The sequence below is a fragment of the Dicentrarchus labrax genome, unplaced genomic scaffold, assembly GCF_905237075.1.
Source record: "Dicentrarchus labrax unplaced genomic scaffold, dlabrax2021, whole genome shotgun sequence".
NCBI lineage: Eukaryota > Metazoa > Chordata > Actinopteri > Moronidae > Dicentrarchus > Dicentrarchus labrax.
In genome coordinates this window covers 14,071,278-14,098,493 of record NW_026136722.1, presented here as the reverse complement: position 1 = coordinate 14,098,493, position 27,216 = coordinate 14,071,278, and the positions used below count along the sequence as shown (strand labels likewise).

General features: G+C 40.5%; 2 protein-coding genes across 2 annotated transcripts in view; both read right to left on the bottom strand.

The window, feature by feature from the left end:
- Nucleotides 1-2,801: 2,801 nt before the first annotated feature.
- hcrt (hypocretin (orexin) neuropeptide precursor) lies at nucleotides 2,802-5,570 on the bottom strand. Its single transcript, XM_051387394.1, has 2 exons — nucleotides 4,432-5,570; nucleotides 2,802-3,355 (listed from the first exon to the last, which is right to left on the bottom strand). Exons 1-2 carry the CDS (start codon nucleotides 4,513-4,515, stop codon nucleotides 2,984-2,986), a joined length of 456 nt encoding a protein of 151 aa, XP_051243354.1. The 5' UTR covers nucleotides 4,516-5,570; the 3' UTR covers nucleotides 2,802-2,983.
- A 126-nt stretch (nucleotides 5,571-5,696) lies between these two features.
- plcl5 (phospholipase C like 5) overlaps nucleotides 5,697-27,216 on the bottom strand; it is a 60,103-nt gene continuing 38,583 nt past the window's right edge. The window contains exons 3-6 of the mRNA XM_051387357.1: nucleotides 21,543-21,746; nucleotides 18,049-18,124; nucleotides 10,873-10,982; nucleotides 5,697-7,596 (exon numbers count right to left, since the gene is read on the bottom strand). Coding sequence (XP_051243317.1) covers nucleotides 7,150-7,596; nucleotides 10,873-10,982; nucleotides 18,049-18,124; nucleotides 21,543-21,746 — 837 coding nt within the window. The 3' untranslated portion in view covers nucleotides 5,697-7,149. The remainder of the gene's footprint in view (nucleotides 7,597-10,872; nucleotides 10,983-18,048; nucleotides 18,125-21,542; nucleotides 21,747-27,216) is intronic.

The following is a 27,216-nucleotide window of genomic DNA, read 5'->3' as shown; positions in this document are numbered from 1 at the left end:
TAGAAATCACTTCATCATCTCTCTACCTCTGTGTCTTTCCTGAAACTCCTTATTGCGAGAAGATGCTGCTTTGTTGCCTGTCGAATCATTAATCTGTTGTCCAGAAGGAGTGTATATTTTTACTTTTCTTCTGCTTTTCAATGAATGCATAGAGGTCAGAGGTCAGGTTAAAAAAAAACAGCCACTCTGAATGATGATACACTGTCTGGATCAATGACACTACAGTAAATCCACTGCTAAGCCCGATGTCGTCAGCAGCTTGAATGATCGATCAGCCTGCTGTCTGTTTTACCACATATAACACATTTTCTTTGCTACCTATAGGGTACATAAACAAACACCCACACACAAAAACACTGATAGTTGCTGCAGTATAAGCCAATGTTCAGGCACAAACCCACTGATGGCATTTCTAAAGAAAAACACACACTGGTTCTTGTATACCCTTGTCAATTAGTGCTTTCCTCCATGTTCCAGATGGGCGTGTAAAGCTGTGCACAATCACACATCCACTGAGACCTGACATTTCTTACATGCATAGGTGATTAAAATCTTATCCATGAAAAGGTAGAAAAAAGAGCCTATTAAAAATGGTGTTAGTTTTCACATCAAAGGCATGAAACTGAAAAATATTTGGTCACATACTGATCCACATAAGAGTCATTTTGTTAGATTTAAAGTACGTTTAAAGCCAACAGAAGTAGTAGTAATCTAATAACTATGGTAAAATAACTTGAGACAATGTGTTGCTGAGCAGCGGTCCTACTCCGCAATGTGTTGTAGCTGCAGAACTGAGTTCCCAGTCAGACAGCTGTCTAAAACAAATCTGGCTCGCCTTAATTTGAATTCACGGCAATTTCAATCAGCACTGTGTAAAATAAAATAATTTCTACTCTCACAGGGATTAGTGGAAGGTCCAGGAGAGGAAAATCAATAAAAATGTACCCAAAAGAAACAAACACAAACGTGTGTAAGTGTGGGTATCATGCAGCTGCTACATGATACTATGCTAGATACTTTATTCAGGAACGTTTCCACAGCAGCTACAGTAATCCCAGATTCTCAATAGTTTTCTGCAATGTGTAGCTGTTGATTATTTTATCCATTTACCCTGTGGGCAGGAACAGAAAGTTTCATTCAGCATCATAAAACACCCCCAGGCAGAAACTAGTCTTTGTTAGTTGGGTCTATTCAACATGAAAATCGTGATTATTTTCAAATTTAAAAAGGCAGATTTTAAAACACAAAGGTGCCATTTCAGACATCTGAGAGGAACTTGATGAACAGATATACAAACCTTGATGGAAAATTAACAAAATTAATTGCTTGACGGAGAGAGGGAATATGAAAAACGCCTGCAGTATGAATAATAATATTCTTCTCACAGTGTTCTTGTGCATTAAAAGTGCAATGTTTTGAACCCCAAGGATTATTTATTATGTAAGGCTTAAACAACAATTGTTCTTAAATCAAATTGAATATCTTGGTTAGCAAGTGCAAATACAGACACTCAATTTTGTTTACAGAGTACCACACATGAGTCAGGGCAAACAGAAATAGAACAAATATATTTATATCTTTTACAAAAGAAGCATAGGCATCCTATTGGATAGGACATCAGCTCTGTCACTCGTATCACTAGCTCTCTCACTTTTTATCATATCAGCACCATCTTGTGGTCCTCTTTATTCCCACACTATGATGGGCTCTTGGGTGTGAGCTGAGATGCTGGGCTTTGATTCAGTGCAAGGGTCAACACACAAATTATTGGGGTGGGGAGGGGGATTGGATCATGTATTTGCTTTGAACCCTCCCTTTTCCTGAGAAAAAAGTGCAACACCCTCGCCCTCTAAAACCCCAACTCAAGCAATTTCACGTTGAATGTGTTGATGGACTAACAATTTTTACTGTTACTGTAGTGCTTCTTTATTTTTTTGAATCAAGTGAAACAATGTAATGCCCTTCAGAGTAATAATGTTTATTCCCTACTACCAAGAGAGAGAGATCCATCTACTGTTTCTCAAAACTGACCAGATACAGAGACATGAAAGTTTTCCTCGGCATATGGTAAAAGGCAGGATTATCTTCTGTGAACAAAGGGAATTTTTTATCTACTTAGTCTATCTACTTCAGTAAATCTCACACACAACAAAATGAAATGAAATATAATTCTGGGTCAAGGAAAAAGACATTGCCTTGCTCTCCCAAAACAATCCAATTACCCTCCCTTCATCAAAAAGAAATATTACCCCCCCCATCCAATATTTTTCATACACTCCCTACTGTTTGAATAAGTAATATCATATTAAATATAATTTGTAAGATAATAATTTCTGTTTTCCTTCTTACTTCCTTTGTAAGTAATTATTGTTCATGTACTCATGTAGTTCATCATCAGTTAGATTGTGTAGTTTTGATTAGATTCTGTGAGAATACTCAGTACTAATAATGTTTGAAAGAAGAGCCAATTGATAACACTGCTATTACTTTATTACTTTTGGAATGGCCATCTCTCTCTCATTCTCTCTCTCAATGTTTGTATATAAATATATGTACATGTATCTTATTCTATTGTATTTTTAATGTATTTCAATGTACCTGACTGCTATGAAGACTCAATTTCCCCTTGGGGATTGATAAAATCTATCTATCTATCTATCTATCTATCTATCTATCTATCTATCTATCTATCTATCTATCTATCTATCTATCTATCTATCTATCTATCTATCTATCTATCTATACACATATACATACATACATTGCCCCACAAATCTACCCAAGAATGATTAAAGACATGATGTCAGCTATATATTTTTTATTACACCACAAGGTGTTTTACATATGTACAACATTACACATCTTCATAATGTTATCTGCAAAAGCACATCATATCACATTCAAAAAGGCACAGTTCAAAGAAAATCACAAAATTATTTTTTTAAACTAGATTTTAAAAGTCCCACTATGCTTATACTACTGTTTAACTTAAAACAGGTAGGGGCGTCGCGATGGTAGTTCCTGACCGAGCCATCCAGTCCATGTACTGCTCTCCAGCCCTCTCTTCAGTCCTCTTCCCCATAGTCAGAATCCCTGCTGCTTGGTTCCTGGAGCCATGGAGGAGCTGATGGAGGCGACTCTGCAAGCGATCCTCATTCTCTTTCCGTTTACCAAGAGTGAGGATGCCAGCGGCGGCATCTCCTGTGAGAGGTCCTCCAAAGGTCTTGCTGCCAGAGCGACACAGCAACACATAGAGGCGACAGGAGCGAGATGGTTGTCTGCAGCACTCGGACACACTGTGAGCATCACAGGCCAGTTGAGACAGCAACAACATCAAAACCAGCACCAGGACTTTCTGCTGGGCAAAAGAGATGAGTTTACGCCCAAATGAACTGATACAAGAATACAATCTGTAGGCCTAAAACACTTTTTAAAAGAGAATTCTTTATCTGCATGTGTTGGAAGTGTAAATATTAATTGTTTTATATGTTACTGACAATATGCTTAACATGTTGCTTAATATGTTTAATATTGATTGATGCATTGGAGTGAATCAAAGATGGACATGCAATCTCCCATCCATAAAGAATATGAATCACTGCATTTCCAATAAGTTGATACTGACATTGATGCAGAGAGTATCACCATGACCAGCAGTTGGGATAATGGTACTGTGCACAATTATTTACCCATGCATAAATCCATGAATCACTGCATCTACATCATACTCATTATACTGACATTAATTCCACCTATACATGCTAAAACCTTAATCTCTAGTCAAAGTAACATTGCATAAATAAAATCATCCTAATCTAATGGAATGCAGTGAATGCATCATTGAAAATGTACATTATACATATATGTACATACATGCAATCTGGTTAAGTTCTGGACACATATTATATATTTATATATATAAATAATATATATAAATATTTATATATTCCTATGTAAAGACATTGATTACCCATGAGTACATGCCTGATTACCCCGCAGAAAGTGTTTGAAGTTTTTGTAAAAATGTTCCAGTTTTGGAAAGTAACTGAAAAGCGAAAAGTCTGTCCCAAAGAAGTTTTGTCAGGATACCCTACAGTTCCCAACCCAAGAACTGTCGTTTTCACCATGTGAACGTGCTCCATAGGGTCTCAGTGACAGAGTGAAACAATATCAGGTGTAAAATGCTCAGGTTACACAAATATTCATAACAAATGCATTAAGTTTTCTCACATAAATTTAAGAATGACAACACACAACAAATCTATCAAAATACTTAGAAAATATTATAGAAAATGAGTCTGGAGAAAAACCCATCTTATAAACTCATGAATGAGTAACCTCCCTTAAGAAACTTTTAAAACCATGAATTTGCACTTTCAAAAAATATCTTTTCCACTACTTTTTAAATAAAAAAATCAAACTCGAGCTTACCCTGTTAGATGTGTCCATCCCAGTAGCTTTCTGGAAGTTAGCGCGGAACCACGTCATCTTCTGGCTTGTATGAAGGGGAGTCATCTAATTTTCTCATCTCCCCAGGGGAAGAACAACTGTCTTTTATATCTCTGGTGATGTCCACACCGATGGACGTCATTCAGGCCAACCACAAACATGACACAAAACCACAAATTCTCTTGTTTCTGCTCCTTTCTCATTTGAAGGGTTGCTGGCTGCCATTAATTAGCCTCTTGTGGGAGATCATCTCCTAGGCACTTCTCTGGACCTTTGATGAACTGGAGGTATTTTCTTTGTGGCCGCATGCCAAAGGTTCATGATTACATACCATTCTAATGAGTTGTGAGGGACAGAAGTTAATTAGCTAATGTGTTCTATGAGTTCTAAGATATAAATATAGAAACAGCCCAGATGCCCTTTCTCAGTTACAAAGACAAGCTCATTCAAAAGTCATGCTAATGAGATTCTATGTGCTTTATTGTCTCATACAAAAGGTACCATATTGGCACATGCAGAACAGTCTTTCTTGCTCCCACGCTACAGTGTTCACTAGCCATGTCAACAGTGCTGATGGGCCCACGGCTGAACCAGAACCCAAAAGCTGAAGTAGGATGATTTTTAATTGAAGAAAAAAAAACAGAGGCCTTTAGAAATATTCTTTTGCGTAGCCAGTAACACTTACATACAACCCTGTTCCCACCCTGATCTGCTTTCTAAACTGTAGAATACTGGCCCTCTTATGAGTCAACATAACATCACTCAGACGCTATTATTGACTTTCAGATTGTTGTTTTTCATCCTTTCATCCTCAATGCCATTTACTTAATCTTTGTTGCCATCTTATGGACAACAGGGGGCATTGCTTTAACTAGACAACCGTGTGTGATACAACAAACGGCCTACTTCTTGTTTGTTGATAAGAAAATAATTTTACATCAGGAGAATTAACAGCGCATCACAGTGCATCAAAAGCAATCAATAAAGCTTTTGGAAGGCTTTATTGATTGCCTTAGATTCACTGTGAAAGCTGCTTTCAAAATGCTCTAAAGGGCTAGCAACAGCTTTTTGAATGCACTCAAAAAAAGTCTCTTCACTCATAGTGATTCTCTGAACCCTGCGTAACTAAAGCATTCTCAGTAAAATGTCACTCCAGGTTGATACATTGCTGAAATTCATGTCAAATTATGAAGCAGGCATATTTTTACATCAAAGTCATTAAAGATAAATGAAAGAGAGCAGGCAGGTTAAACAATGAAGCCAGTTTTTAATGGGCCACTTAAAGGAGCTTTTACAGAATCCACACTCACTTTGCAGTGAAACACACGTCAGGTTATTGTTTGACCCTTGTGTTGTGGCGCTAACCCGTAATCCCTCATTCCAGTCCCACATGCACTGGTTGTCCTGATCTGCACCACAGAACAACAGGTGTCAAATCACTGTAAATGTGGAAGTAATGTTAAAAAAAGAATCAGAATATCAATAGAACTAACAACAATTATTATAATATCAATCAGTAATATCCGTGTCTGCAAGAATTATTATAGCAATATATGTTCCTTTCGTACATTTACATACAGTTTACATCTATAGTCACTTTATTCTGTTTTTATTGACAGCAGTACCATATTCCTGTTGACCTTTGACCTCTAACAGGCAGGGTCAAATATTCCAGTTGTGATTGGCTGAGGAGCTGTGCCACTTACGGACGTGGGCTAGCTCCACCCTGGGGACCAAAACACCAACTCACGTAACGTCACACACACACACAGCCCCCTGGGGAGGAGACAAGGAGACCCCTGAACTTAAATCCTAAGGAATGACACTGGAGATGTGTGGGGGCTCGATGGAGATTGACACCAGCAAGGGATGCATCGATGTGACTGAACAAATGAACAGGTGCAGTTTGTTTTTGTATTGAAGCTTTACAGCTCCCTGGTTTGTGGTTGTGACTCCTACAGAGCTCAGCCTAGACAAGCTGCTCTACTTTGTGCACTTAAAATGAAGATGGCATCCTCTTCATTGAAAAGAGTGAGGATTTGAACTTAGCTATATGTCTAAGATGGAAGAGGAAGAGTGTAAGCATGAAGAAAACAAAGACAAGCCAAGGAGTCTCTGAAATGAAAAGGCAAGAAATGTGGCAGAAAATGCCAATGTGAGGTAAAGCCTGTACCCACAGAGCTAGAGTACCGAAATAGTGGAGGGGCATGTAACTAGAACTGCCCAGAGAGAGACATATCTAACTCACTGATCCAACCGCTTAATATATTCCTATGCAAAAAACACATAGCAGAGGTTTGTTACCAGCTGGTACCCTTTTGGCTTTTAACAAGAGAGAAAACGGAGGAGACCTTAACCTCTTGGCTCAGATGGAAGATTTTCTTCCAAATCCACTAGAAAAGTAGACGTTATCTTTCCAGTTTCCCACCCTGTTTAGAAATGTGTGATTGAAGCGCGAGGTCTCTCCTTTTCTCCTTAAGTGCTCTGGCCAACTCACACATCCTCTCAGACTTGTGTCTCACTTCTAACACGACGAGTCCTCCTCACCATCATCATCTCTTTGACTCTCTCTGCCATTTCCTCCATCTCCCTTTCGTTACCGGCTTCCTTTTTTTCTTCTACACCTATCTGCTTCTGCATCCCTATCTCGCTCTCTCTGTCTCTCTTTGGGTAGGATTCTCTGTGGGCACAGGCTGCGGGTCAGCAGGATCCCGCAGGATTGTCACCGACCATCTCTTTCTCAGGGATGGCGTCCAGAGGGCCTGCGGCCCTCTGCTGCTGGCTCTGGAACTGGGACTGGGGTATGGGAGGGGGTTGAGGATAGGCCGGAGGTTTTGAAACAGTTTGAACCAAAGGGAGAGCTGGTAGCTGGGGATGTTGCTGGGGAAGGGGATGGAGATAAGCCTGAGGTGCTGTCTGGAATATGGGTTGAGTTTGGGACTGGTGCAGTGGCGGGGGCTGTGGGTGGGCCTTGGCCTGAGGCTGTTGCTGGATCTGGACCTGCTGTGGCTGGTGGTGAGGATGGTGCTGGAGCTGGGGAGAAGATGCTCCGTTCTTACTGAGACCACAGGACTGAGCTGCACAGTGGATCTGGCGCAGAGTGTCCAGTGACTCGCTCTTAGCGTGCTTCAGCAGGTCTGCCTGGCCCTGAAATTGAGACAGAAGGAGACCGCTTTGTCAACAACACACAGTCAACAACACATAATAATATCAGATTTGAAGAAAACACGGCTGCTTTATCTTAGTTAGATAGCATAATGTAGTTCTATTCCACCTTTTTGGCCTGGCCTCTTTTGATTTTAATCTCAAAGGTCTCAAAAAGATGAAAGTGGGAACAAATCTGGTGGCATCAGAATATTTTTTCCTGAGTGCATTAACTAATAATATGCTGAAGGGGGCAGTATAAAGCCACTGAACAAAGGCCTTTGGTTGCCTGCCAGCCCCCTCTTACTGCTCCTCTCAGCTGGTGAATAGTACTGTCATATGGTGATAATCTTATACTACATTTCTGCTCTTTATTTGGGAGCACCCCAGAGATGAATCCCTGCCATATGTGGAGGAAGTGGTCAGGGCAGGCCTCCTGCTTTACGGCACTGTCAAGTCAATCTGGGCCACTGCCATGGCTGCCTGCCTCCTTCAGCTAACTGTCTCTGCCATGTGGAAATGTGGTACAGTCTTCTCCACAGGCGGTTATTTCTGTGTCTGAGAGGTGCTTATATTATTAGAACTGGCCAAAAGAAGAAAAAAAAAGAAAAAGAAATCTGACCACATGCTTTTACAAACTCTCTCCACTTCTATAGTCTTTAAATCCCTGACTCTTCCCCTCAGGCCTCTCCTTGCCACAGCATCCTCTCTCTCTCCAACATGTTCTTTACACCACCATCCCTCCAACATCTGTTCACAAGCAAGTTGAAAGCAGTTGCCTTCTCATCTGTGAATCTACATATTTCCCCTCCCTCCCACTGAACTTCACGCTGGACTCCGTCTGACCCGCTGTGACAGCTCGTTAAGTTAACATCCGTGTGAAGAGGCACAGGCTGACCCGTTCTGCACCAGACTGAAGTGTAAATGGTAAAAGGGATAAAGTTCCCCTGTGCCACAAGGCAGGCACAGCCGTCTGACATATTGCAGAATGAGTAAAGGTGCTGCCCTTGCACACAGCCCCCAACGCTCTACTCCCAGGTGATGTCAATATGCTGCAAGTGGCCTTTTACCTGAGCCACTTCAGCACGCAAACCACAAGCATGAATAAGTCATATGTTTGAAAAATACTAAAATTATGTAAGTCATGACTCACCAGGCATAAAATAAGACAGCGGGAAGCCTGTCCTATGCTGCCAGAGCCAAATCACGACGGCACTTGTACTCGGGTACGTTCACCCCTACAGCTGGCCTAAAGCTATCCACGGGGTCCTAAGCCCAAGCAAGGGCAACCACCAAATCAACTATATCTTCATTAAATTTGACCCTAATCTCCTCCTCGTTTAGCATAATCATTCCATCCCTTTGATAAAATGTCAGCATATCATTTAAAGGTTGTAGACAGTAGAAGGTGCAATGTGACCCCAGAGTAGGAGTGAGAGCCATGCATCTCGACTTAAACTGTAATTTATCGACTCAATAAGTTTCCACTTCCAAAATGCTTCAAACAACACTACAGTCTGCTATTCTTCTTAAAAAGGGCTACAATATGTGTGACACTTCCTTCAAAGCCTCTGTTTCTGTCTCTATGATTTTGCTTTTGTCTTGACAGGAAGATAGAGTGAGTGACAGGGTGGTATCACTGGTAGAAATGGGCAAATACCCTCATTCACCATGACAGCTCTGATGTGACTGCAACTGTCAAAGTAAGGGTGGAGAGGGACTTTGGGAATCAGAGAGCGAGAGACAGAGAGAAGACACGACTAGTTCTCTCTCTTTTACTTCCTCACAGCTTCCCTACCATCTACCAGCGAGAGCTTCCCGGCCTGCTGAGGATCTGGAGAGGTTGACAGGTGAAATAACTGGGCATGGCTGCCAGCCTTGGCAAACAGGCACCAGGCTTGCACCAAATGTTCAGTATGAAACACAAATTACAATTGAAGAATGGGAGGAGGAAGAGGAGGAAGAGTCATGTGCATGCCAAGATGCCTTCATGTTAAAAAATGTGGCTCAACGAAGAAATTAGAGGACTAGGAAGAGGGAAGTGTGTGTTAAGAGGGACAAGGCGAGATGGGGGGAGTTGGATGAGTTTAGGGGTATATGGAGTGCGGGTGAGGCAGGGATTAGGTTTAGGTGTCCATCTGTTATGCTACTTAAGCACATGCGTTTCCCAATTGTGGAGAGTGCAATGAAGCTTAATTAAGATAAATCCGGTTGTTGCACATACAGCTGCTGCATTAGTGCAAGAAAAAAAGCAAGAACACAAATACTCATTTATTAGTGCTGAAGTGTTTAGTCAGTTAATCAATGAGTCAAAAATTTAGTGGAAACAGTTTTGATAGTCAATTAATTAGTGAGGTAATTTATCAACTAGTTGTTTCCAGCTTCCTAAATTTGAGGATTTACTGTTTTATATAATTTTTTAATTAAATCCATCCTGAAAGTTATTCGGACAACACAAGCAATCTGTCACATTGATTTGTGGGTACTTGTTGTAATGGTAATACTTCACAGTTTCTGACATTTTATAGACAAAACTATTAACAAGGTAACTGGAAAATGATTGAAAGATTTATCATTCGCCATCTTTATTATGTTGGAGCTTTAATCTTCAGAATCGATGGACCAATCTGATAAGATAGACGTGAAAACGCGAAGAACAATCAACATCTACCTAACCTCAAACTCAAGCATAAAGCTCTGCCAGGGGAGCTTCTTCACTCAATACTAGATGATTTCAGGGTGATGAGATGAGATAAGATAAAAATATCCGGGCTGCTCTGTACTTATTTAGCAAAACAGGCCCGCTGTGCAGAGCACGGTCTGAGCAGTGTGTGGTGTTTTATCAGTGCTGGCATTACCAGTGGTGTTCATAGAGGCAATGAGGGCAATGGGCAACCTTATCTCCTCCTGTCAGAGTCAAGAATGCATTTTACAGAGCATCATCTTCACTGCATGTCCTGGGGGCTCTATGTACCCTTATGAAGACTAACAGAGCAGCATGTTTATGTCTATAAATGAGTGTGAACAATCCTATCAAGTCTTGTCAAGATAGTTACATCAAATGAAAAAAGAGAACTTGGAATCAACAGTAATTAATTAAGAGATTTAGGGATTAGAGAGGAGGCAAATACAATTAGCCCAGAGAGCTATCTTAAGACACCATGTAGTTTAATCTCAACAACAGGGATTGCTTATCCAGCTAGTTATAGTCTTCAAAATAATATCCGTGTCTTTGTTGCGCTGAAGGCCACATGCCAGGTGTGGTTCAGTCCATCTCACCTTCAGGACAGTGATGTTCCAAGCGTAGCTCTCCATGGCCTTCTGAAGTTTGCGGCCTTTCAGACCCTCCTTTGCTCCGATACGATGCAGGTCCTCATGGAAGTCCAGACCTGGACACAGACAAACACATGACATGTGAATTATAGTTATATTATATATTAAAGTTTGTATTACTATAGCCAAAAACAGAACTGAAATGCAAAAATGGCATGCAAGTTTTAAACAACTTTAGCAGCTAACAAAAGAATGTCAGAAATCGAAAAAATAATACAATGCTTGCCCTCACTGTTGCAGTCTGCAACACAAAGTCTGCAGAACAAAAGACACCCCGCCAGCAACTCATGAGCACCCTAATAGCCACAAAAGCAGTTCACCATACAATGTGCTGCATTGCTAATGGGGTTAAATTGAGGTAATGCAATGCAAGCTAACCTTTAATTGGCCTATCAGTAGGTCCGGCTTCATTTAGCCCGGGCAGACCATTATTAACATTACTAATCCTCTGGGCTTTAGGAACAAACTCCTCCTAATGCTGTATGTCTCAGCCTGCTTGTTAGTCTGTCCCTGACAACTGACCTTATGCCACTCCAGCTTTGATTCATTGCAAAGACAGTGACCAAACATAATATACTATAATTCACAAAAGCCCATCCTCACAAGTCATTCATTCTTCAGTCCTCAACTCTTTTCAGTCACTACTCAGCAGATACGACACCTCCACTGCTGTCAAGAGAGGTCTTTAATTAAATAGATTTTTGTTGGAGAGCAGGAGAATTACCTCAGCCCAGTGGCAGACGCTTGCTTGTTTTTAAAAAAAATAACTCTAGACCCCATCCTAAATGACATTTTTCACGGGAAAGAGATAACTTTAAAATATTGAATAATAAAATTCTTTGGTTTAATATTCAATGCTCCGCTTAAAATTTGCACAATAAAAGCATGCCATGCTCTCTAGTCATGCAGTTACATTGTCTACTACTACACACTACCGGTATGTTGTTGTGCACAAACATCTCATTTAAATCACAAAAAGCCAAAAAGAAAATTAGGTACCAAAAATCCCAGTCTTACCAAGCATGTGTTCAAAATATTGTACTTTAGGCTACAACTCTCTTCACTCACATCATCTGAGCTACCTCAGTACCCAGTTTTCACCAAATAAATGCAAATATCACTGCAGCAACTTGACTGTATGTTTGTCATTTTTCCAAAATAACCCGAACCACACCTAAGACAGATCAAGAGATCAAGAAGTAAATAAAAAGAAATACAATTTATGGTCTTTGGTGTACAGGAGATCCAACCTTGCAAAAAAGAGCCAGGGACCCTATTGTCTTTAATTTCCATGTAATTGGTGGTGGACAGTCATACATACATTGCAGAATATCTGTTTCTGAGCCTGCAAGTTGTGTTAACAGGGTTTAGGGCTGATTTGATCTTGTAGTCTGGTGTAGTTAATGGGCTGCTGCTGGTGCAGAGCTGAGCCAAGAAGGTTTGCGATCACTGGACTTAGGGAGTGAGGCAGGCAAAGAGCTGGATAAGAGATGAAATTAGCTGGAGGCAGCTTGTCGCAATACAGCCTCTTCAAGCATTTAATTTCCCAATTATTAAGCATTTCCTTCTTGCAACAGTCACACAGTTGCTGTTTCTTACTGTCACTTAAACTCTGTGAAATTTGAGTTAATAAACATAATGTGGCCCCGATGGCACACTGATTTGACAGGATTTTATCCTTTGCTTCTCTAGTGGAAACCCGAAAAGAGAGAGAGAGAGAGAGAGAGAGAGAGAGAGAGAGAGAAAGAGAAAGGAGCGCTTAGACTGACAGGAGGACTGAGGGGACAACAACATGTCTTTTCTGAGCAGACACATACACACACATACTGCATAGAGCAGAGAGGGTTTTTTGCCTTTGTAATGAGTTCTGCAGCAGCACCTCTTATGCTCCAACTATACATGCACAGAAAAAGAGACAGTTATAGCCAGAAACACAAAGGTAAGTAAATAATAAAATCAAACAGAATCTCCTAACAGGATCTGATGAAAAGAAATAATTAACAAAGATGGCAAAGGGGGGTGAAAAGGAGCTACTTACTGTCAGATCAGTTATTCAATAATTTATCTTGCATCATACACACTGCAGAGCCTAGGAATAATATCATCATTGCAAATAGAGAATGGGATTTTCCAGCTGCTGATGAGCTGGGAAAACAATGATTATACAAAGCCAAGGAAGACAAAGGGAGGGAGATGTCTTTATCCCTTGGATTTCCGTGGTAATGGAATCCACATGGAGTGGCCTCAGACCATACCAACGCAGCCGGAGTGGTCAGTCAGAGAGAGAGAGTCTTTGCATGGAAGGGAACATCAATAAATAAGCACAGCCAGGCTTGCAGGAAGGCAGCAGCCTTTAAATTCACACTGTGAGCTTGCACCTGTTCCAGGGCCTGCTTTAATGTGGTAGGATGCAGGGCGACATCCTACACCTGAACGCCTCACAACCTAAATGTGGAATGCACAGAGCTGCATGTTGTATTAATAAATTAATGAAGCACTGTCCCCTCTTCAGGTAGACGCGGTTCTACTAGCATCTATAACTCTGCAGTGGGTGGATTGACATCTCTGTCACCATCCTGTTAGTTTTCGTGTGGGACAAGTTACAACTTTCTAATTCTTATTGGTACATGGTGATGGGAAGCATAAATGTGTCGTAAACCTGAGCGGGTAGGATCAACATCATTATCTGCAAGCACCTGTGTGCAGGGCCTATAGTCAGAACCAATTCATCCTTTTTTAAGCTGAACTACAGCAATCAAACAAATGTAGTGGGGTACAATATTTCCTTTGGAATTAAAGTTGTATAAAATAGAAAATACATATGATGGGAGTTGTAGTTGCTGAATGCTAACAAAATAATCATGAATTTATCTTTGTTAAAATGGCTAAAGCTAATAGCCACCACACAAGCAGATACACATTCAGCTGAATATGGACACAGAAGCCTATGTTTAAAATTTTCAGAAAATCTTCTGAAAGAATTTCTTACTTGAGAAACCCCCTTTGGAAGATAGTGAAGCAAAGGCTAGTTGGGAGAGGGAGTGAGAGTGGGAGTTGTGCTCTCCATACACAAACAGATCAGATATGCGTGCAGACACGTAAGCCAGAATAAAGAGTATACACACTGGCACAAATAAACAGTGGTAGCATCTGGAGGTGCCAGAGTGTGCATCCCAGCTGTCTATCTGGTCCCCCATTAGCGGTGTGTGTGATGGCGAGCCATCAATAGTGCCCAGGGGGATCATCCAACACCTCTCCATCCTCATCAACGCGTCAGCTTCTCTGCCCAAATTAAACTGATTAGCTGCAATAATGACGGGGCATAAACTGAACACAGGAAGGAAAGAGGAAAGCGAGGAGGGGCTATTGGGAAGTAAGAGCCATAGCAACCCAAAACTGTCCTACATCGCCGCTTCTCATCTCCTGCTGTATCAGTGAAGAATCTGCCACCTCATTTCACATTGCTTCAATTTAAAATGAAAGGCAAGTTAGAGGAGGTTAGTCCAGGTCCCTCATGTCAGATCGCAGCCTGCGCGTCATTGTGATTATGCCCCTGTCAAAACAGCATTTAGTTGATGAGCAGAGCACACTTTCACTGGCTGGGGCAAAAGTGTCAGGTCCAATTAAAGGCCTTAAATTAAGCTTAGATGCAGCGCATACACACTCACACATCTTACTCCATCCCATATTCCCTCTCCAATGCTGACAGCCCCGTCCTCTAATAGCACTTTTTTCTGAGCGAAAAATTATACCTTTGGCTTCCGGATCGATCATAGGGACAAAACCTTGAATTCCATAAAAATCCACCATCTCGCTTTTCGTATGCCTCCACTCTCTGATTCTCTGTCTGTGTTCAGGCTGTTGCTATTGTCATCGTCAGTCTGTACATAATCATATGGCTTATTGGACGGCTTCTGAAGGGTGCATTCAGTGCCTGTCAGTCTATCAAAAGAGGTAAATCTATGCTTTGCTTTCCCAGCCATCAGAAAGATGCGGCATATTGTTCGGGAGTCAGGATTTCATTCCAATGTCCTACACGCTTTTTATACTTATAATGAACACAGACACAGGCTAAACAAGACAATGGGGATTGCGTTGTTGCATTTACGCAATGAGACAGGTGTATCTGTGAGGTATTTCATTAGATCACTGACTTTGATTGTAAAATTAAATTGAAGTAGCTTAGCTCAGCCCTCTTAACCTTTCTATTTGTCACATATTAAGCATTATGAATGTCAAGATCAAGCACATTTTAGTGCAGTTTCACAGTGAACAGTGCAATTCCTTTCACAATCAATCTACTTCTCCTTATTAGTAGACTTTAATGTAATACAATCACCATATAAATGTATTTCATTTTTCATTTGCACTAAACCATACAGTTAAAACTACATGTGACAGACCATTATGAAAGAATCCTGCATATATGTGAGCAAAAGCAGCAGCGGATGTACAGACAATAAGGACCTGATGAGTCAGGATGCAGATGGAGAGGACAAAGAGCACTCTGAGAGGAGGAGTGAGACACAAGTGTCTGCATTAATATCAGAAAGTAATTCGTTTATTTAACGCAGTGGGGAGATTATTACACCAGATCTAAAAATGTTGACTTACGGAGGAGGGAGTATAAACACATCATAATTTCCTTGAAATAGTTGATATTCAAGCAAATGTTCTTCTGTAATCATAAATAGATATTTCATACCTTGTGTTTGCATGTGTTAATGTAGAAGTAACTGTTATGTAATAGTAACAAATAAAGCAATATTATAACAATTTCTGAGAGGAATTCTGCATAAACCTTAAAATATAGTTAAATATTTTGAGGACATATTTCTGTTAGACTCAATCAGTTATGTATTCTGAGCTACGGAGTTACTTTCTATGCCCTCAGGCCAACAAGGTTACATATTATTTAAAGTTTAGAATTGCTATTTGCCAATTTTGATTTGAGGCAATAGGTTACATTATATCACTCTTTTTTGAAATTAATTGGATTTCGGTAAAAAGTGTTGGGGCATCTGTTTCTCTGACAGAATGCTGGAAAGCCAAATTATGTCAGAGAAAAAGCTGTTAGCTATTTGGGCATTACAGTTTTCCTATAATTTTTTCAGTCTCAAAACTACAACTACAACGAATGTCTGGAAGCATGAATGAACAGACACGGCAGTTATGTACATTTAAGAATGGAAGGGGTTTGGATTGAGGCATGTGTGTTAGTGCTGGGGGCAGGGAAGTGGGCGATAGGGAAAGTGCTATGTTTGGCATGCAGCTGAGGCCCCTCAGGGTTGTCGCTCCAACCCTCTGCCTCATTGTATCGTACTTACATAATGCTGCAATTGCGTGAAAACCCTGTAACTCCAAATTTAGGAATTTCCGTGTTTTCACTTAAGTCGGATTTTAAGGATTACATGCTGCTTGAGAAAATGCTTCAACCCTTTTGAGGCCCTTTCAAAATTAATTAATTAAATTAATTTAAACAAGAATGCTTGTGAGGCACGAAACAAAGTTGATTTTCTTACTGTAGCTCCTGAACATTTGACATTTTGGAAGTATAAGGTTTTCACCTGACAGCAGCGGTAATCTGAGCATCAGCCTCCGGTATCCAGCTACCGACACTGCTGTGAGTGTGGCCATGGCTGTGTGGGGTTTAAGCTCTGCTTAACTCTGCAGTCATCGCCTTTGAAGATGCTTCCAGCTCTGGGCTGGGGAACCTCGGAGCCAGGGGACAATTCTGTGATTGAAGCCTCAGCGTTCAACTTACATCCCTGGGTAATTGCACAGCACGAATATCAGCTTGGCTTGTTGTGGTATGGAGAGTAAAGCATGTGCCTGCCTCTGTGTGACACCAGGGAGTAAAGCTGGGAATAGCAGGCTTAAATTGGCTTATTGGCCTCAGGATATTGGGTTGGCATGTGCCAGTGAGTGATCATTCCCTGTCTACTTTGGATTTATCATACACAAAACACACAACAACAAAACACAAACTAAAAATGGCTTTTCATGTTTACACAAGCTATTATGAGCTCTATAACAGGCCTGAATCTGTAGGTTTCACAACTGCTTGAGTTCAGTCTTTGGTTGCCTACAGCACTAGAATGTGAGGTATAAACATGCAAAATGAAGATCTCAGTATTCAAACTATGTCCTCCTGTTTGAGGAGCTCTTCAGCAGAGGCACTGCTGCGTAGTAGAGAAGCAAGGCAAATGAGGAACAATTAGTGCTGAATGTAAAAGAGCCTGGAGAAGACAAGCCACAGGATTTCTTGATTTGAAGCCATTTCTCTCCTAATGATCTTATTATGGTCAATTTTATCCTCTCCTCTAAAAGGCCGGACCTCTTACATCAAGCACCCTTTTTACAAACGCTGTACTGATGAAATGCTTCTTCACTTCCATCCTTTTCTCTCAGTTTTTGCCATCCCTCCTTCTCTCACTCCACACTCAGTCAAACCTTTTCATTTCTCTCTTCCTCTCGAATGATGTTTATGCTCTTTGTCCTCTTTCTCCTGTAGCCCTTTGTCTGCGTGGCTGGCTGATTGTTTTCACCTGCCCACTGACATGATAACTACTCAGTGGTGACTCACTGATGATGGCCTGCTCTGTCAACAGCAGCCACTGCTGATGGTGTTGATGTTGATAGAGATGCTGTAGCAGCAGATACAGTATGCAGACACAACACATAATATGCTTGAAGGCTTCACATATTTCATTTCATTTCATTCATTTGGATTGAAAAGCAGAAGAGCTGAAAATATGTATCTCCCTAAATGACTTCATTTTGGCTTTGTGCCTTCTGATCTTATTTTTTATAATATAATATATTTTATAAATATGCCAGTAGGTGAGGCAATTTCATTTGTGTCTGAATTGTCCTTGTCCTTGAATTGTGAGTCATTTTCCTCACGGTAGCAGAGAGATCTACCTCGTACAACGAAGAGAATGTTCATTTGAAAAAACAGGAATCTTCTCAAGACAATATTTTACTATTTCTCAGGTAAACACAATGTCAACTTGTATTGCTCATCCACTTGGGATCAACATGTTCTGCAGTGTAGAAAATGTAGAGGGTGAACAGGGATGTTGCAGCTGAGGACTCTGCTTATCCCATAATGCAGCATACCTGCCCGTTGTGCTTGTGTGAGCTTGGAGTAGACGACGTCAGCTGACTCAATCAGCGTTCTGCTGGTTTGGATCATCTAGAACACACACAGAAGACATGTAGTTAATTTTAATCACATCCCAGCCCAGCAACGGGGGGTTATTGTATATACTGTATATAAAAAGTCCCCACAACTGCCAGGGCTCATTCTGAATTGGATTTGAGATCTTAGCTGCTATGTTTACCGGCACACTAACAATTCCGCCTTAACCCAATTAAGGCAGCATAGCTGTCATGTAAATGTCTTTATCTGATTACTTTAATTGGGGTAAGATCATAATCAGAGGAAGCAGATTCTTTCCAATTAATTGGGTGTGTAACAACATATTTATTTTGCCTCGTATGTAAGTACAAGAGAAGCTATAACAAATTCATGAGAAAAACTTAATTGTAAGCATGCTGTTTGGTATTACCGCCTAATAAATCCAGTGTTTTGCAAAAAAGCAAATCAGGCCTTAGGATTTTCTTTCCAAACCATTTAAAAGCTTAGACAGGACCTGTCTTCCCTTTTTAGTCTCATCAATTATAATAAACTATATAAACTGTACTCTCTCAATATATGCACATAAAGCCACCTCTGTTTTTGAAGTTACTTTTAGTTCATTAGAGCTTCAACTGTGAGTTGTGCTCCAGGATATTGTGCTGGACATGCCTGACATGTTTTCTGATGTTTTATAGACAAACCGATTAATTGAGCAAGTAATTGGCAGATTGATTGATAATGAAATAATTGTTGCAGCGCTGTTATTCATACAATATTTATTCCAGTATTCTTTGCACTACCTGCACTCTTGTACTACTTGTACCACAACCATGCACATACAGTCTATGGTTCATTCACAATCTGACTTGTATATAGATTGTTTTGTCTCGTCTGTGTATAACAGCTGTATGTTTAAGTTTGTTTATATTTGTATCAGGTTTGTATCCCCCTTTAAATTCATTCTCTGCACAGTTTGTAAGTACAATGAAAACTACTGAGAACCTGAGTCACATTCCTTATATATGTCTACATACTTGGCATATATAGTTGATTCTTACTCTGAATATCTGCATTAAAATCACATGTGTATGGGTACCACAAGGATACCAACAGTGGCAGAGATGCAACTTCAATTTTCAATCACAATTCTGTGTAGTTTGAGCCCTAAATCTCATCCCAGAGGCTGAGGAGGAGCAGCTGGACCAGCCCTGCAGCACTGAGGAGGAAGCTAATGAAGTTTCACACTCCTGTTAGCAGGGAGAAAGGAAGTGGACTCTCACACTGTGTGTATGTGCATGTGCATGTCTTTTCTTGTTTTGTTATTTTATGAGAGCTGTTTTGAGTGCAGTGAGCTCATTTGGACAGTCCTTCGGGGGATGATTTAATCATTAAAAAAAATTTAAAATATGCAGAATGTTTGATCTCTAGTACATATGTAGGTGAGAGTTAACAATAGTGAAAGTAAGACGGAGAGCAAATAGTGACAAGCAAGAGTTGCATGTAACACGTCTACACTACATTCTGGTCATGAAAGTAGCACCTCTGCAGGCAGTGGTCTGTGGTAGAGCTCTTTCTGGGTCACTGTTTTTTGTTAACATATTTTTTGGGGCCTTTATTATGGAGTTACTAGTTAATCATACCAAAACCTCTCGATGTATTTGTTTGATAGGTACGTTTCTTATTTACAAAACAAAATGCATTAGTTTGTGAATGATGTTTAGTATTTGCAAACCTCACTGAGTTTGTTTGTGAATCGTTGGGCATGAGTAAAACATGTTTTGTGTGTGTGTGAGGTTTTGGCATGATTCTAACTCCATACTTTATTGCCTTTAATTGACAGTGACAGCTGAAGACTGAAAGGAAAGGTTGAAGAGAGAGATGTTATGACACACAGCAAAGGGCCACGTGTCAAACCCATGGCCTCTGCAGCAAGGACTCAGTCTTGGTACATGGGGTGAAAGCTTTACCAGGTGGGCTATCTGGGCACCCCCCCTTTCTGTGAAAATGTTGAGTGTGAAAATGCTGACTGTAAAAAGATCCGGAAGATCCTAGCTGTGAATCTCATTGAACCAACATTAGCGCTTTATAGAGATGACTATTTTTTTCTCTAGGTGTCATTTTAGCTGCACTGTACACACATCTGTGTGAATATACAGTATATGTGTGTATATGAGTGGCCTGACCTCTGGAATACAGTTCCAATGTGCTGACGTTTGTTCAGCTCAGGGTTACAACGCTGGCTGGCTGCAGCCCACATGGGGGTGACTGAGGACACGCAGTGCACACTGATATCCTACAGTAAATGGCCTGGTGTTGGCAGCCATGCATTTACACACATGTGCTCGCACACACACACACACACACACACACACACACACACACACACTGGGGCCTCTGTTCTTGAGTGGGGAATGTACCAACCGACCAGTCTTTGGGAAGCAAACACAAATACTCTGCTGACCAGGCACAAGCCTCGGGGCGAGGCCATAGGTTAATGTACAGTACGTAGATCTGAAAACTTTCAATTTACAGGAGAATTTTAATGTGCTGGGACATTGACAGACTGGGGGGATAGTGATGGGACCTATAATACATTTTAAATATAAATAGAATTTTACTAGCGTGTTGTTGATCATTGTAATGTCCTTTTTGCCTCAAAAAAACAAACAATTCTAATTATTCTTATTAATAAAGTAACAAATAATATACATTTTGGGTGTTAAAGGCCTGGGAATGCATGATACAATCTCTAAAACTCTATGGATTTTGGGCCTGCACTCCTGCTTGTCCCCATAAAACTTTTTTTGTGGACTGGAGCGTGAGAGTTGCTCTGACAGTGCCAAGCCTCCTGCCTGGTGCGAAGCCTCATAAAAGCCAAATCAGATTCTGTTTGGATCTGATCACTGTGTCGGTCCTGATGTCAGTGTCCTGTAGGCGTCAGCAGCAGGAGTGCTGTTGAGCTGAGCAGCGTGGACACAACAACTGTGCTCCTCACTCATGACCCATTTCACCAGCTCCCACCAAACCTCACAGGAGTGGAGGAGGAGGAGGAGGAGGAGAGAAAAACAGCGGGTGATAACTAATTACAGACAGAGTCCTCCAACCCCGTTTTGGGCTGTGCCAATGTCAAGTGGTGAAAAATGCAGTGTTCATGTAAGAGAGGAGGCAGGATGGAGAAGGACATGGGAAATTATACAATGAGTAGCTTCAGCTCGACAATCTGACTGGTCAAATAGTTGGTTTTAGCCACGGTTAAAAGCCTGGTAAAACACACCCAGCTGTGGGAATGCTTGAATCAAATGATAAGCAAACTAGCATTAAGGGAGCATTTTTTGAGTTTTATTTTGGTAGGCGCAGCACCTATGAAGATCTCAGTGCCTCTTCTGTTATCATACTTAAATGCCAGAGTGCTTTGACATTTTATCTTTACCTAAAGTAGATATTTAGTGAGATGTGTGTCTGGGTTATTTACCATGTCGTAGGCGTTGAGCACTTTGCGTAGCAGCTCAGGCACAGGTCCCTGAGCTTCCATGGTGGGGTAAGTCTCGCTCAGGTCCACTGTCACTCTCAGAGAGCGCTCACTGTTCATCAGCCAGGTAGACACCGTCAGGATGCACTGCTTCATGTTGGCAGCCGGGGTCAGGCCACAGAGCTCCTTGAAGGACACCATGGCATTCTGGGAAGAAAACACCCACAATGAAGGGTATGGACATGTAAAAAAAGGCATAAATAAAAAGAACCAACTCTGTATGCCACATTTGAATCAGCTTTGTTTTCATAAAATAAATGTTCACTGATTTTAAGTTGTTTTGGGAAAAAGCAAAGCGTTAAACATTCCAGTGTGAATAAATACACATAAATATTTTGTATGTGAGGACATCACATTGTCCGTGTGCTGAACCTCTCAGCTGTCACTACATTTTGTTTCTGTCTTAATTAAACCAACCAAAGCAACTATAACCAACTAAGGCAAATTCCTGTAGACTTATTGTACTTGGCAAAGGAGGTGATTGTGCTTCTAATGGAATGGCAAGTATTGCTAGCACTTATTGCAGATGACCTTGAGCGAGGAGATTTAATGAGGGGGATCGCGATATTCCCCTCAGACCAGAAACAAGATAAGATAGCAGCGAGTGTTTGTCTTGGTGACAGTAAAATTATCGTTTTCCCATAACGTCAGTCTGCTCATTCAACAACCCAGAGGCTCTGGAGCAGAACCTCTGACCACAGCCTGAGCCCGAGTACATTCAGATACTCATCCCTCTCTTTCTTAATATCTCCTTCTCCTTAATTTCTCAAATTTTTCTATTGCTTTTTTTTCCTATACATAACTCTGTATTTGTCTTTCTTCTGTCACTGAAAATATCCAGCTTAAAATGATCAAACATTATGTAACTACCAAAGCATTCCTCTCCCTATGTTCCTGTCCCTACAGGGACCACTGGATATTTTAACTCTCTGCAAAATCCCTATCTCAACATGTCTTCTTTATTTAATCTAGTAATGATAGCAAATCAGTATAGGGGCAGCTGCAGCTTCGTTAGTATTAAAATGAATTAAAATGAATTTAAGAAGCCTCACTTTCTCTCTGTTGCTCACACTTCATATATCCTGGTGCAGCCTGCTTTCCAGTCCACTGAAGCCAGGCTTTCTGCGTCTGCAACTACCTCTCTTAAGTGTTAAATTCCAGCATGAGGAATTTAAGCAACCAAATCAGGTTCACTGTTTTTCACACGACACAACATCAACGTGACAAGTGTGACAGACCGAGGATTGGTAAGAGAATAGAGAGGGACAGTGAAAAAGAGCAGTCTAAGCTGAAGCACAACAACCAAGTGGGAGACATGAAGAGTGAGGGCGGTGATGAGAAGCATTGGGGAGACACAAGTCAGGTAAGAGAGCGTGGGAGAGAATTAGAGATGCAGGGAAAACCAGGGGCTGAATAGGAGAGGGGGAAAAAAACAATTTAAGAGAACAAGCCAACAAGTGTTGGTATTTGGGAGTCCGTCCACACAATCTGCAATGTGGGAACCAGCTGTCTCCCTGGGCTAGACCTCCAGGCCTGCAGAAAAATCCACCCCATCACCCCCTACCCCAGAGGATGTGCTGTCACTGGGGCCCGACCTTCCCGTAGACAGAGAAGGTGGCCAGGGGGACAAAGTCGCTATCTGGATCTGAATCTGTATGCAGAGCCTCAGCCACAGTTAACGCCTCCTGGGCCACTGAGCTCAGAGACGGAGAAACACAATTGTGGAAGCGGGACAGCTCTGGCTCTCTGGATTAAAACCCGGTGTGTGATAATGTGTGCGTGTGTGAACTATGAGCATGTGTGACTGCATGTGTTTCCGTCTCAGTGTGGTCTGTGCAGAACTCATTAGCATTCATTATGCTTTGTATAATTCCATGTGCCCATGTGTGTTTGGGACCACATGCGTGAATATTTTTCGATAATTGTTTTGCAATAAAAGACATACCGTTTCCAAGCCTTGGTGTTAAAAAACCCCAATGAGAGGCTTGTGTTTTTAATTACTCCCTTCCCCCACTTCCCTCCCCTTCCAACATTCCCCAAATGAGAGCTCTGTGTCCGGTTACAACACTGCTTTTGTTTCTGTTTGCTCCCCTCTCTCTTTTCTGATTCTAACTGGGTGTATCTCCCTCCTCTTCTCTCTGGCAAATAAAAAGAAACTCTGGGCTGACAGCTCTCCTCTAGCTCCATCAGCACTTTGATGAACCTTATTCATGGGCAGTCGCACTCCAGAAAGGACTTCATTCAAGTCTCCCACAGAAATAATTGATTTGCTGCCTAGATCCACATATGAAACATGGCAGATAAATTGCCATGTATCTGCCCAATGTTCAATGTTCATGGATGGCCCCAGTCTATTATAATTTATATAATAGTGAAACACACTGTTATTTATTCAAAGCAGACCACCTGCAAGTCTTGCTATTTGAGGATAAAAGGAGTCATAAAAGAACTTGGTGAGGTGAAATAACGCTTTTGAAGGCGACATCTAAAATGTGCGTGTGCCCTGCTTTTTAGGCTATGGTTGTATGCCATGATGTCTGGGATTTTAGTGAGTTCAAAAGATATTTCATTTAATCTTGGCTTCAAGTCAGGGGGTGGCGAAGCTTCCAGAGCTGGCCTGGTTGTTGTCTTGTGGGTTGTTGGCCACAGGCCCTGTTTCTGCCTTGCAGCTCCCGGTAGATCCAAAGCACCAGGCTCAACACAGCTGGCCTCCACAAAGCTTTCACAACTGTTCATTTTTTACATTTAAAAGGCAAAGGCCTTAATCCAAATACACCTTCATTTATCCTCCTCTAAAGCCTTCCTCTCAACTTCACCTCTCTAATTTATTTGATCAACTTTTATCTCTTCATTTCAAAAGAAGAATTTACATTTCAAACCTGGGGATGTTGTGATTTGGGGAGCGGTAGTGGCGCAAGTATCGTTTGATCAGGTTAAAAGACACCGATTCACATCCAATCGTATACTGCCACTTTTCATGGAAATCTATAGATTACAGAGCTGAAGCCATTTGTTATTAGAGATGAATCAAACTACAGAACAGAGAAGAGTGGCATATGGCATGCCTCTGATTATTTCCATATTATTTAACATAAGTTAGCTGATTAGAGTGTGTTTGATGTGTCTGTGTCAGATTTACAGGGCTAAATTCACAGTGAGCCATATTTCATGTCTTATTTATGAAATACTCCCATGTTGACTCACAACCAAGATTAGGACCTAAACATGACAAACTGCTGATGTATCCATTTGTCACTAATTAAGATTATTCAATCAAGCAACACTTAGAAATCATAATCCTTTGACAAGTGAGGTGACACTTATTTGTCAGCATTGTTCATTAACTGTCAGATGTGGAAGGATCATTTACTTAAAAGTAGCAATACCACAGTGTCGAAATATGTTACAAGTAAATGTCCTGCATTCAAAATCTTACTTTACAAGTACAAAGGTATAAGCATCAAAATATCAATAATTACTGAAAGTATAAGTAGCCTACTCATTAGGCAGTACGGCCCATTTCAAAATAATATATATTCATCAACTGGATTGTAATAATTGATGCATCAATGTGATTGTCACTTTAATGTTGCAGCTGGTAAAGTAAAAAAATGCTTTATATACTGTGGTTTGTGAATTTCATCACAGGGATCAATACATTATCTTAATAAAATCAGTATTATTAATTATCTGAATCTGCAAACTATCTAAAGCTGTAAAATAAATGTAGCGGAGTAAAAATATGTATGTATAAGTAGCAGAATAATAATAATAATAATCAAATAAAGTACAAGTACTTCGAAATTATATTTAAGTACAGTAATTGACTACAGTTCCTTTCCACCCTTTTAATTCCAATGTTCCTGAAATTACCTTCATCTTATGCCATTCAGGCTGTAATTCGCTAATGTTATTACCTCTAAAACGACAGAATTAAGTTGACCTCTCAAACACAAACATTATTCTCTCTCTATTGGGGTCTTGGAGAGGAAAATGATGTCCCCTTTCAGAACATATTTATATCAACAACTGAAAGATGCATGATAGCATGCCACAGGATCTCTAATCACATCTCTGCTTATTTAGTTTTGTATAGTCTTTTGTTTGCTGTGCCATTAGACTGAGGTTACTGCTTTCCAAAGACAGATGGACAGATCTTAGTATTTATGACTTGGATATGTATAAAGGAGCATGCTACATTAGCTTCTGGACAAACATACACAGATCAGCCATAACATTATGAGCAATGACAGGTGATGTGAATAACACTGCTTATCTCATTATCATGGCACCTGTCAGTGGATGGGATATATTAGGCAGCAAGTGAACATTTTGTCCTCAAAGTTGATGTGTTAGAAGTAGGAAAAATGGGCAGTTTGAGGATTTGAGCAACTGCTAAAACAGCTAATGCTGGTTCTGATAGAAAGGTGTCAGAACGCACAGTGCATTGCAGTTTGTTGCATATGGGGCTGATCGGTGTACATGAGTCTAATTTTTTGTCTTCTTATACGATAGATCAATATTATATACTTGATTTTGTTAAGCCTACATTCTTCCACATTGGCAACTCATGCACAAGTTGACAAATTACTGGTGGATATCAGAAAAGATAAACAGCGATTTGTCAACTACCACATTTTTTAGTTAAGACAGGTGATGGGAAAGCCAGAAGACTTTTTTGTTATTTTTGGAAAATATGACTAATGAGCTAATCAAAGGACAATCTGAGTAGTGAGAGAGCACGTTGTTTTTTTTCCTCATCTGCTCAACTGTGTCAAATTAATTATTTACACTTCCAGTATTAGTTTTAATTAGACTTGTATGCAAAAAATAATGATCACTCCTTTTCAGCATTTTACAGCCACTGTCACTGTTTTTGTGCATGATTCTTATTTTCTGATTTCATAGTACTTTTGTTTTTACATGTGCGGCATTTCTGATTTTATTATTTATTGCATTATGAGAGTTGACTTTTTTTTTAACTATGTATGGTAATCAAGTACATAAGTAATTTTGTTTGGTAACTTGGTTGTCAATGCACTTGAAGCACAATAAAATACTACTTAAAGGTGGGATAAGGAGTTTTAGGTCATGCAAATTTTTGGTAATGCAAAGTCAACACACTTTTTTCTTTAACTTAGCAAAAATGTTCTCACTCTCCGCTAGCTTTCAGAGACCATGAAACTCTAAACTGAAAACATCATAACACATGGCATGCGAAAGGCTCTGTGTTGTATTTGTAGACTGTGCAAGTCAGAAAAAATGCTTTGTGTCACACCCTTCAGTCAACATAAACAAAATTATAAATGCACTGAAACGCTTCTTCAACTGCTCATAAGCCAAATATGCACTGTGGTTACTAATGTTCATTTGTTCATCAAGAGGAGTTTTAAATTTTAAGTGTCTAGCAACCCAGTCCTCTCCCCTGAGCAGTAATTGTCCCTCATTAATGATTACACTATTCATAAAGCTCATCACAACGATGTCACTTTATTACCATTCTCTTCTTCAACATTAATAGAACATAATTAGCGTCAAGCCTCTATCCACAACAGCAAATGAAATGAGTCTAATCAGAACACTTACATTAGTTTGGACCTACTGAAGCCATAAAAAA

Bases quoted from the DNA above. Each gene is read 5' to 3' on its own strand.
- hcrt (XM_051387394.1), bottom strand. From the start codon at position 4,515: ATGACTCCCCTTCATACAAGCCAGAAGATGACGTGGTTCCGCGCTAAC. The intron at 3,356-4,431 runs GTAAGCTCGAGT...TTTGCCCAGCAG, and splicing joins GGATGGACACATCTAACAGG to AAAGTCCTGGTGCTGGTTTT.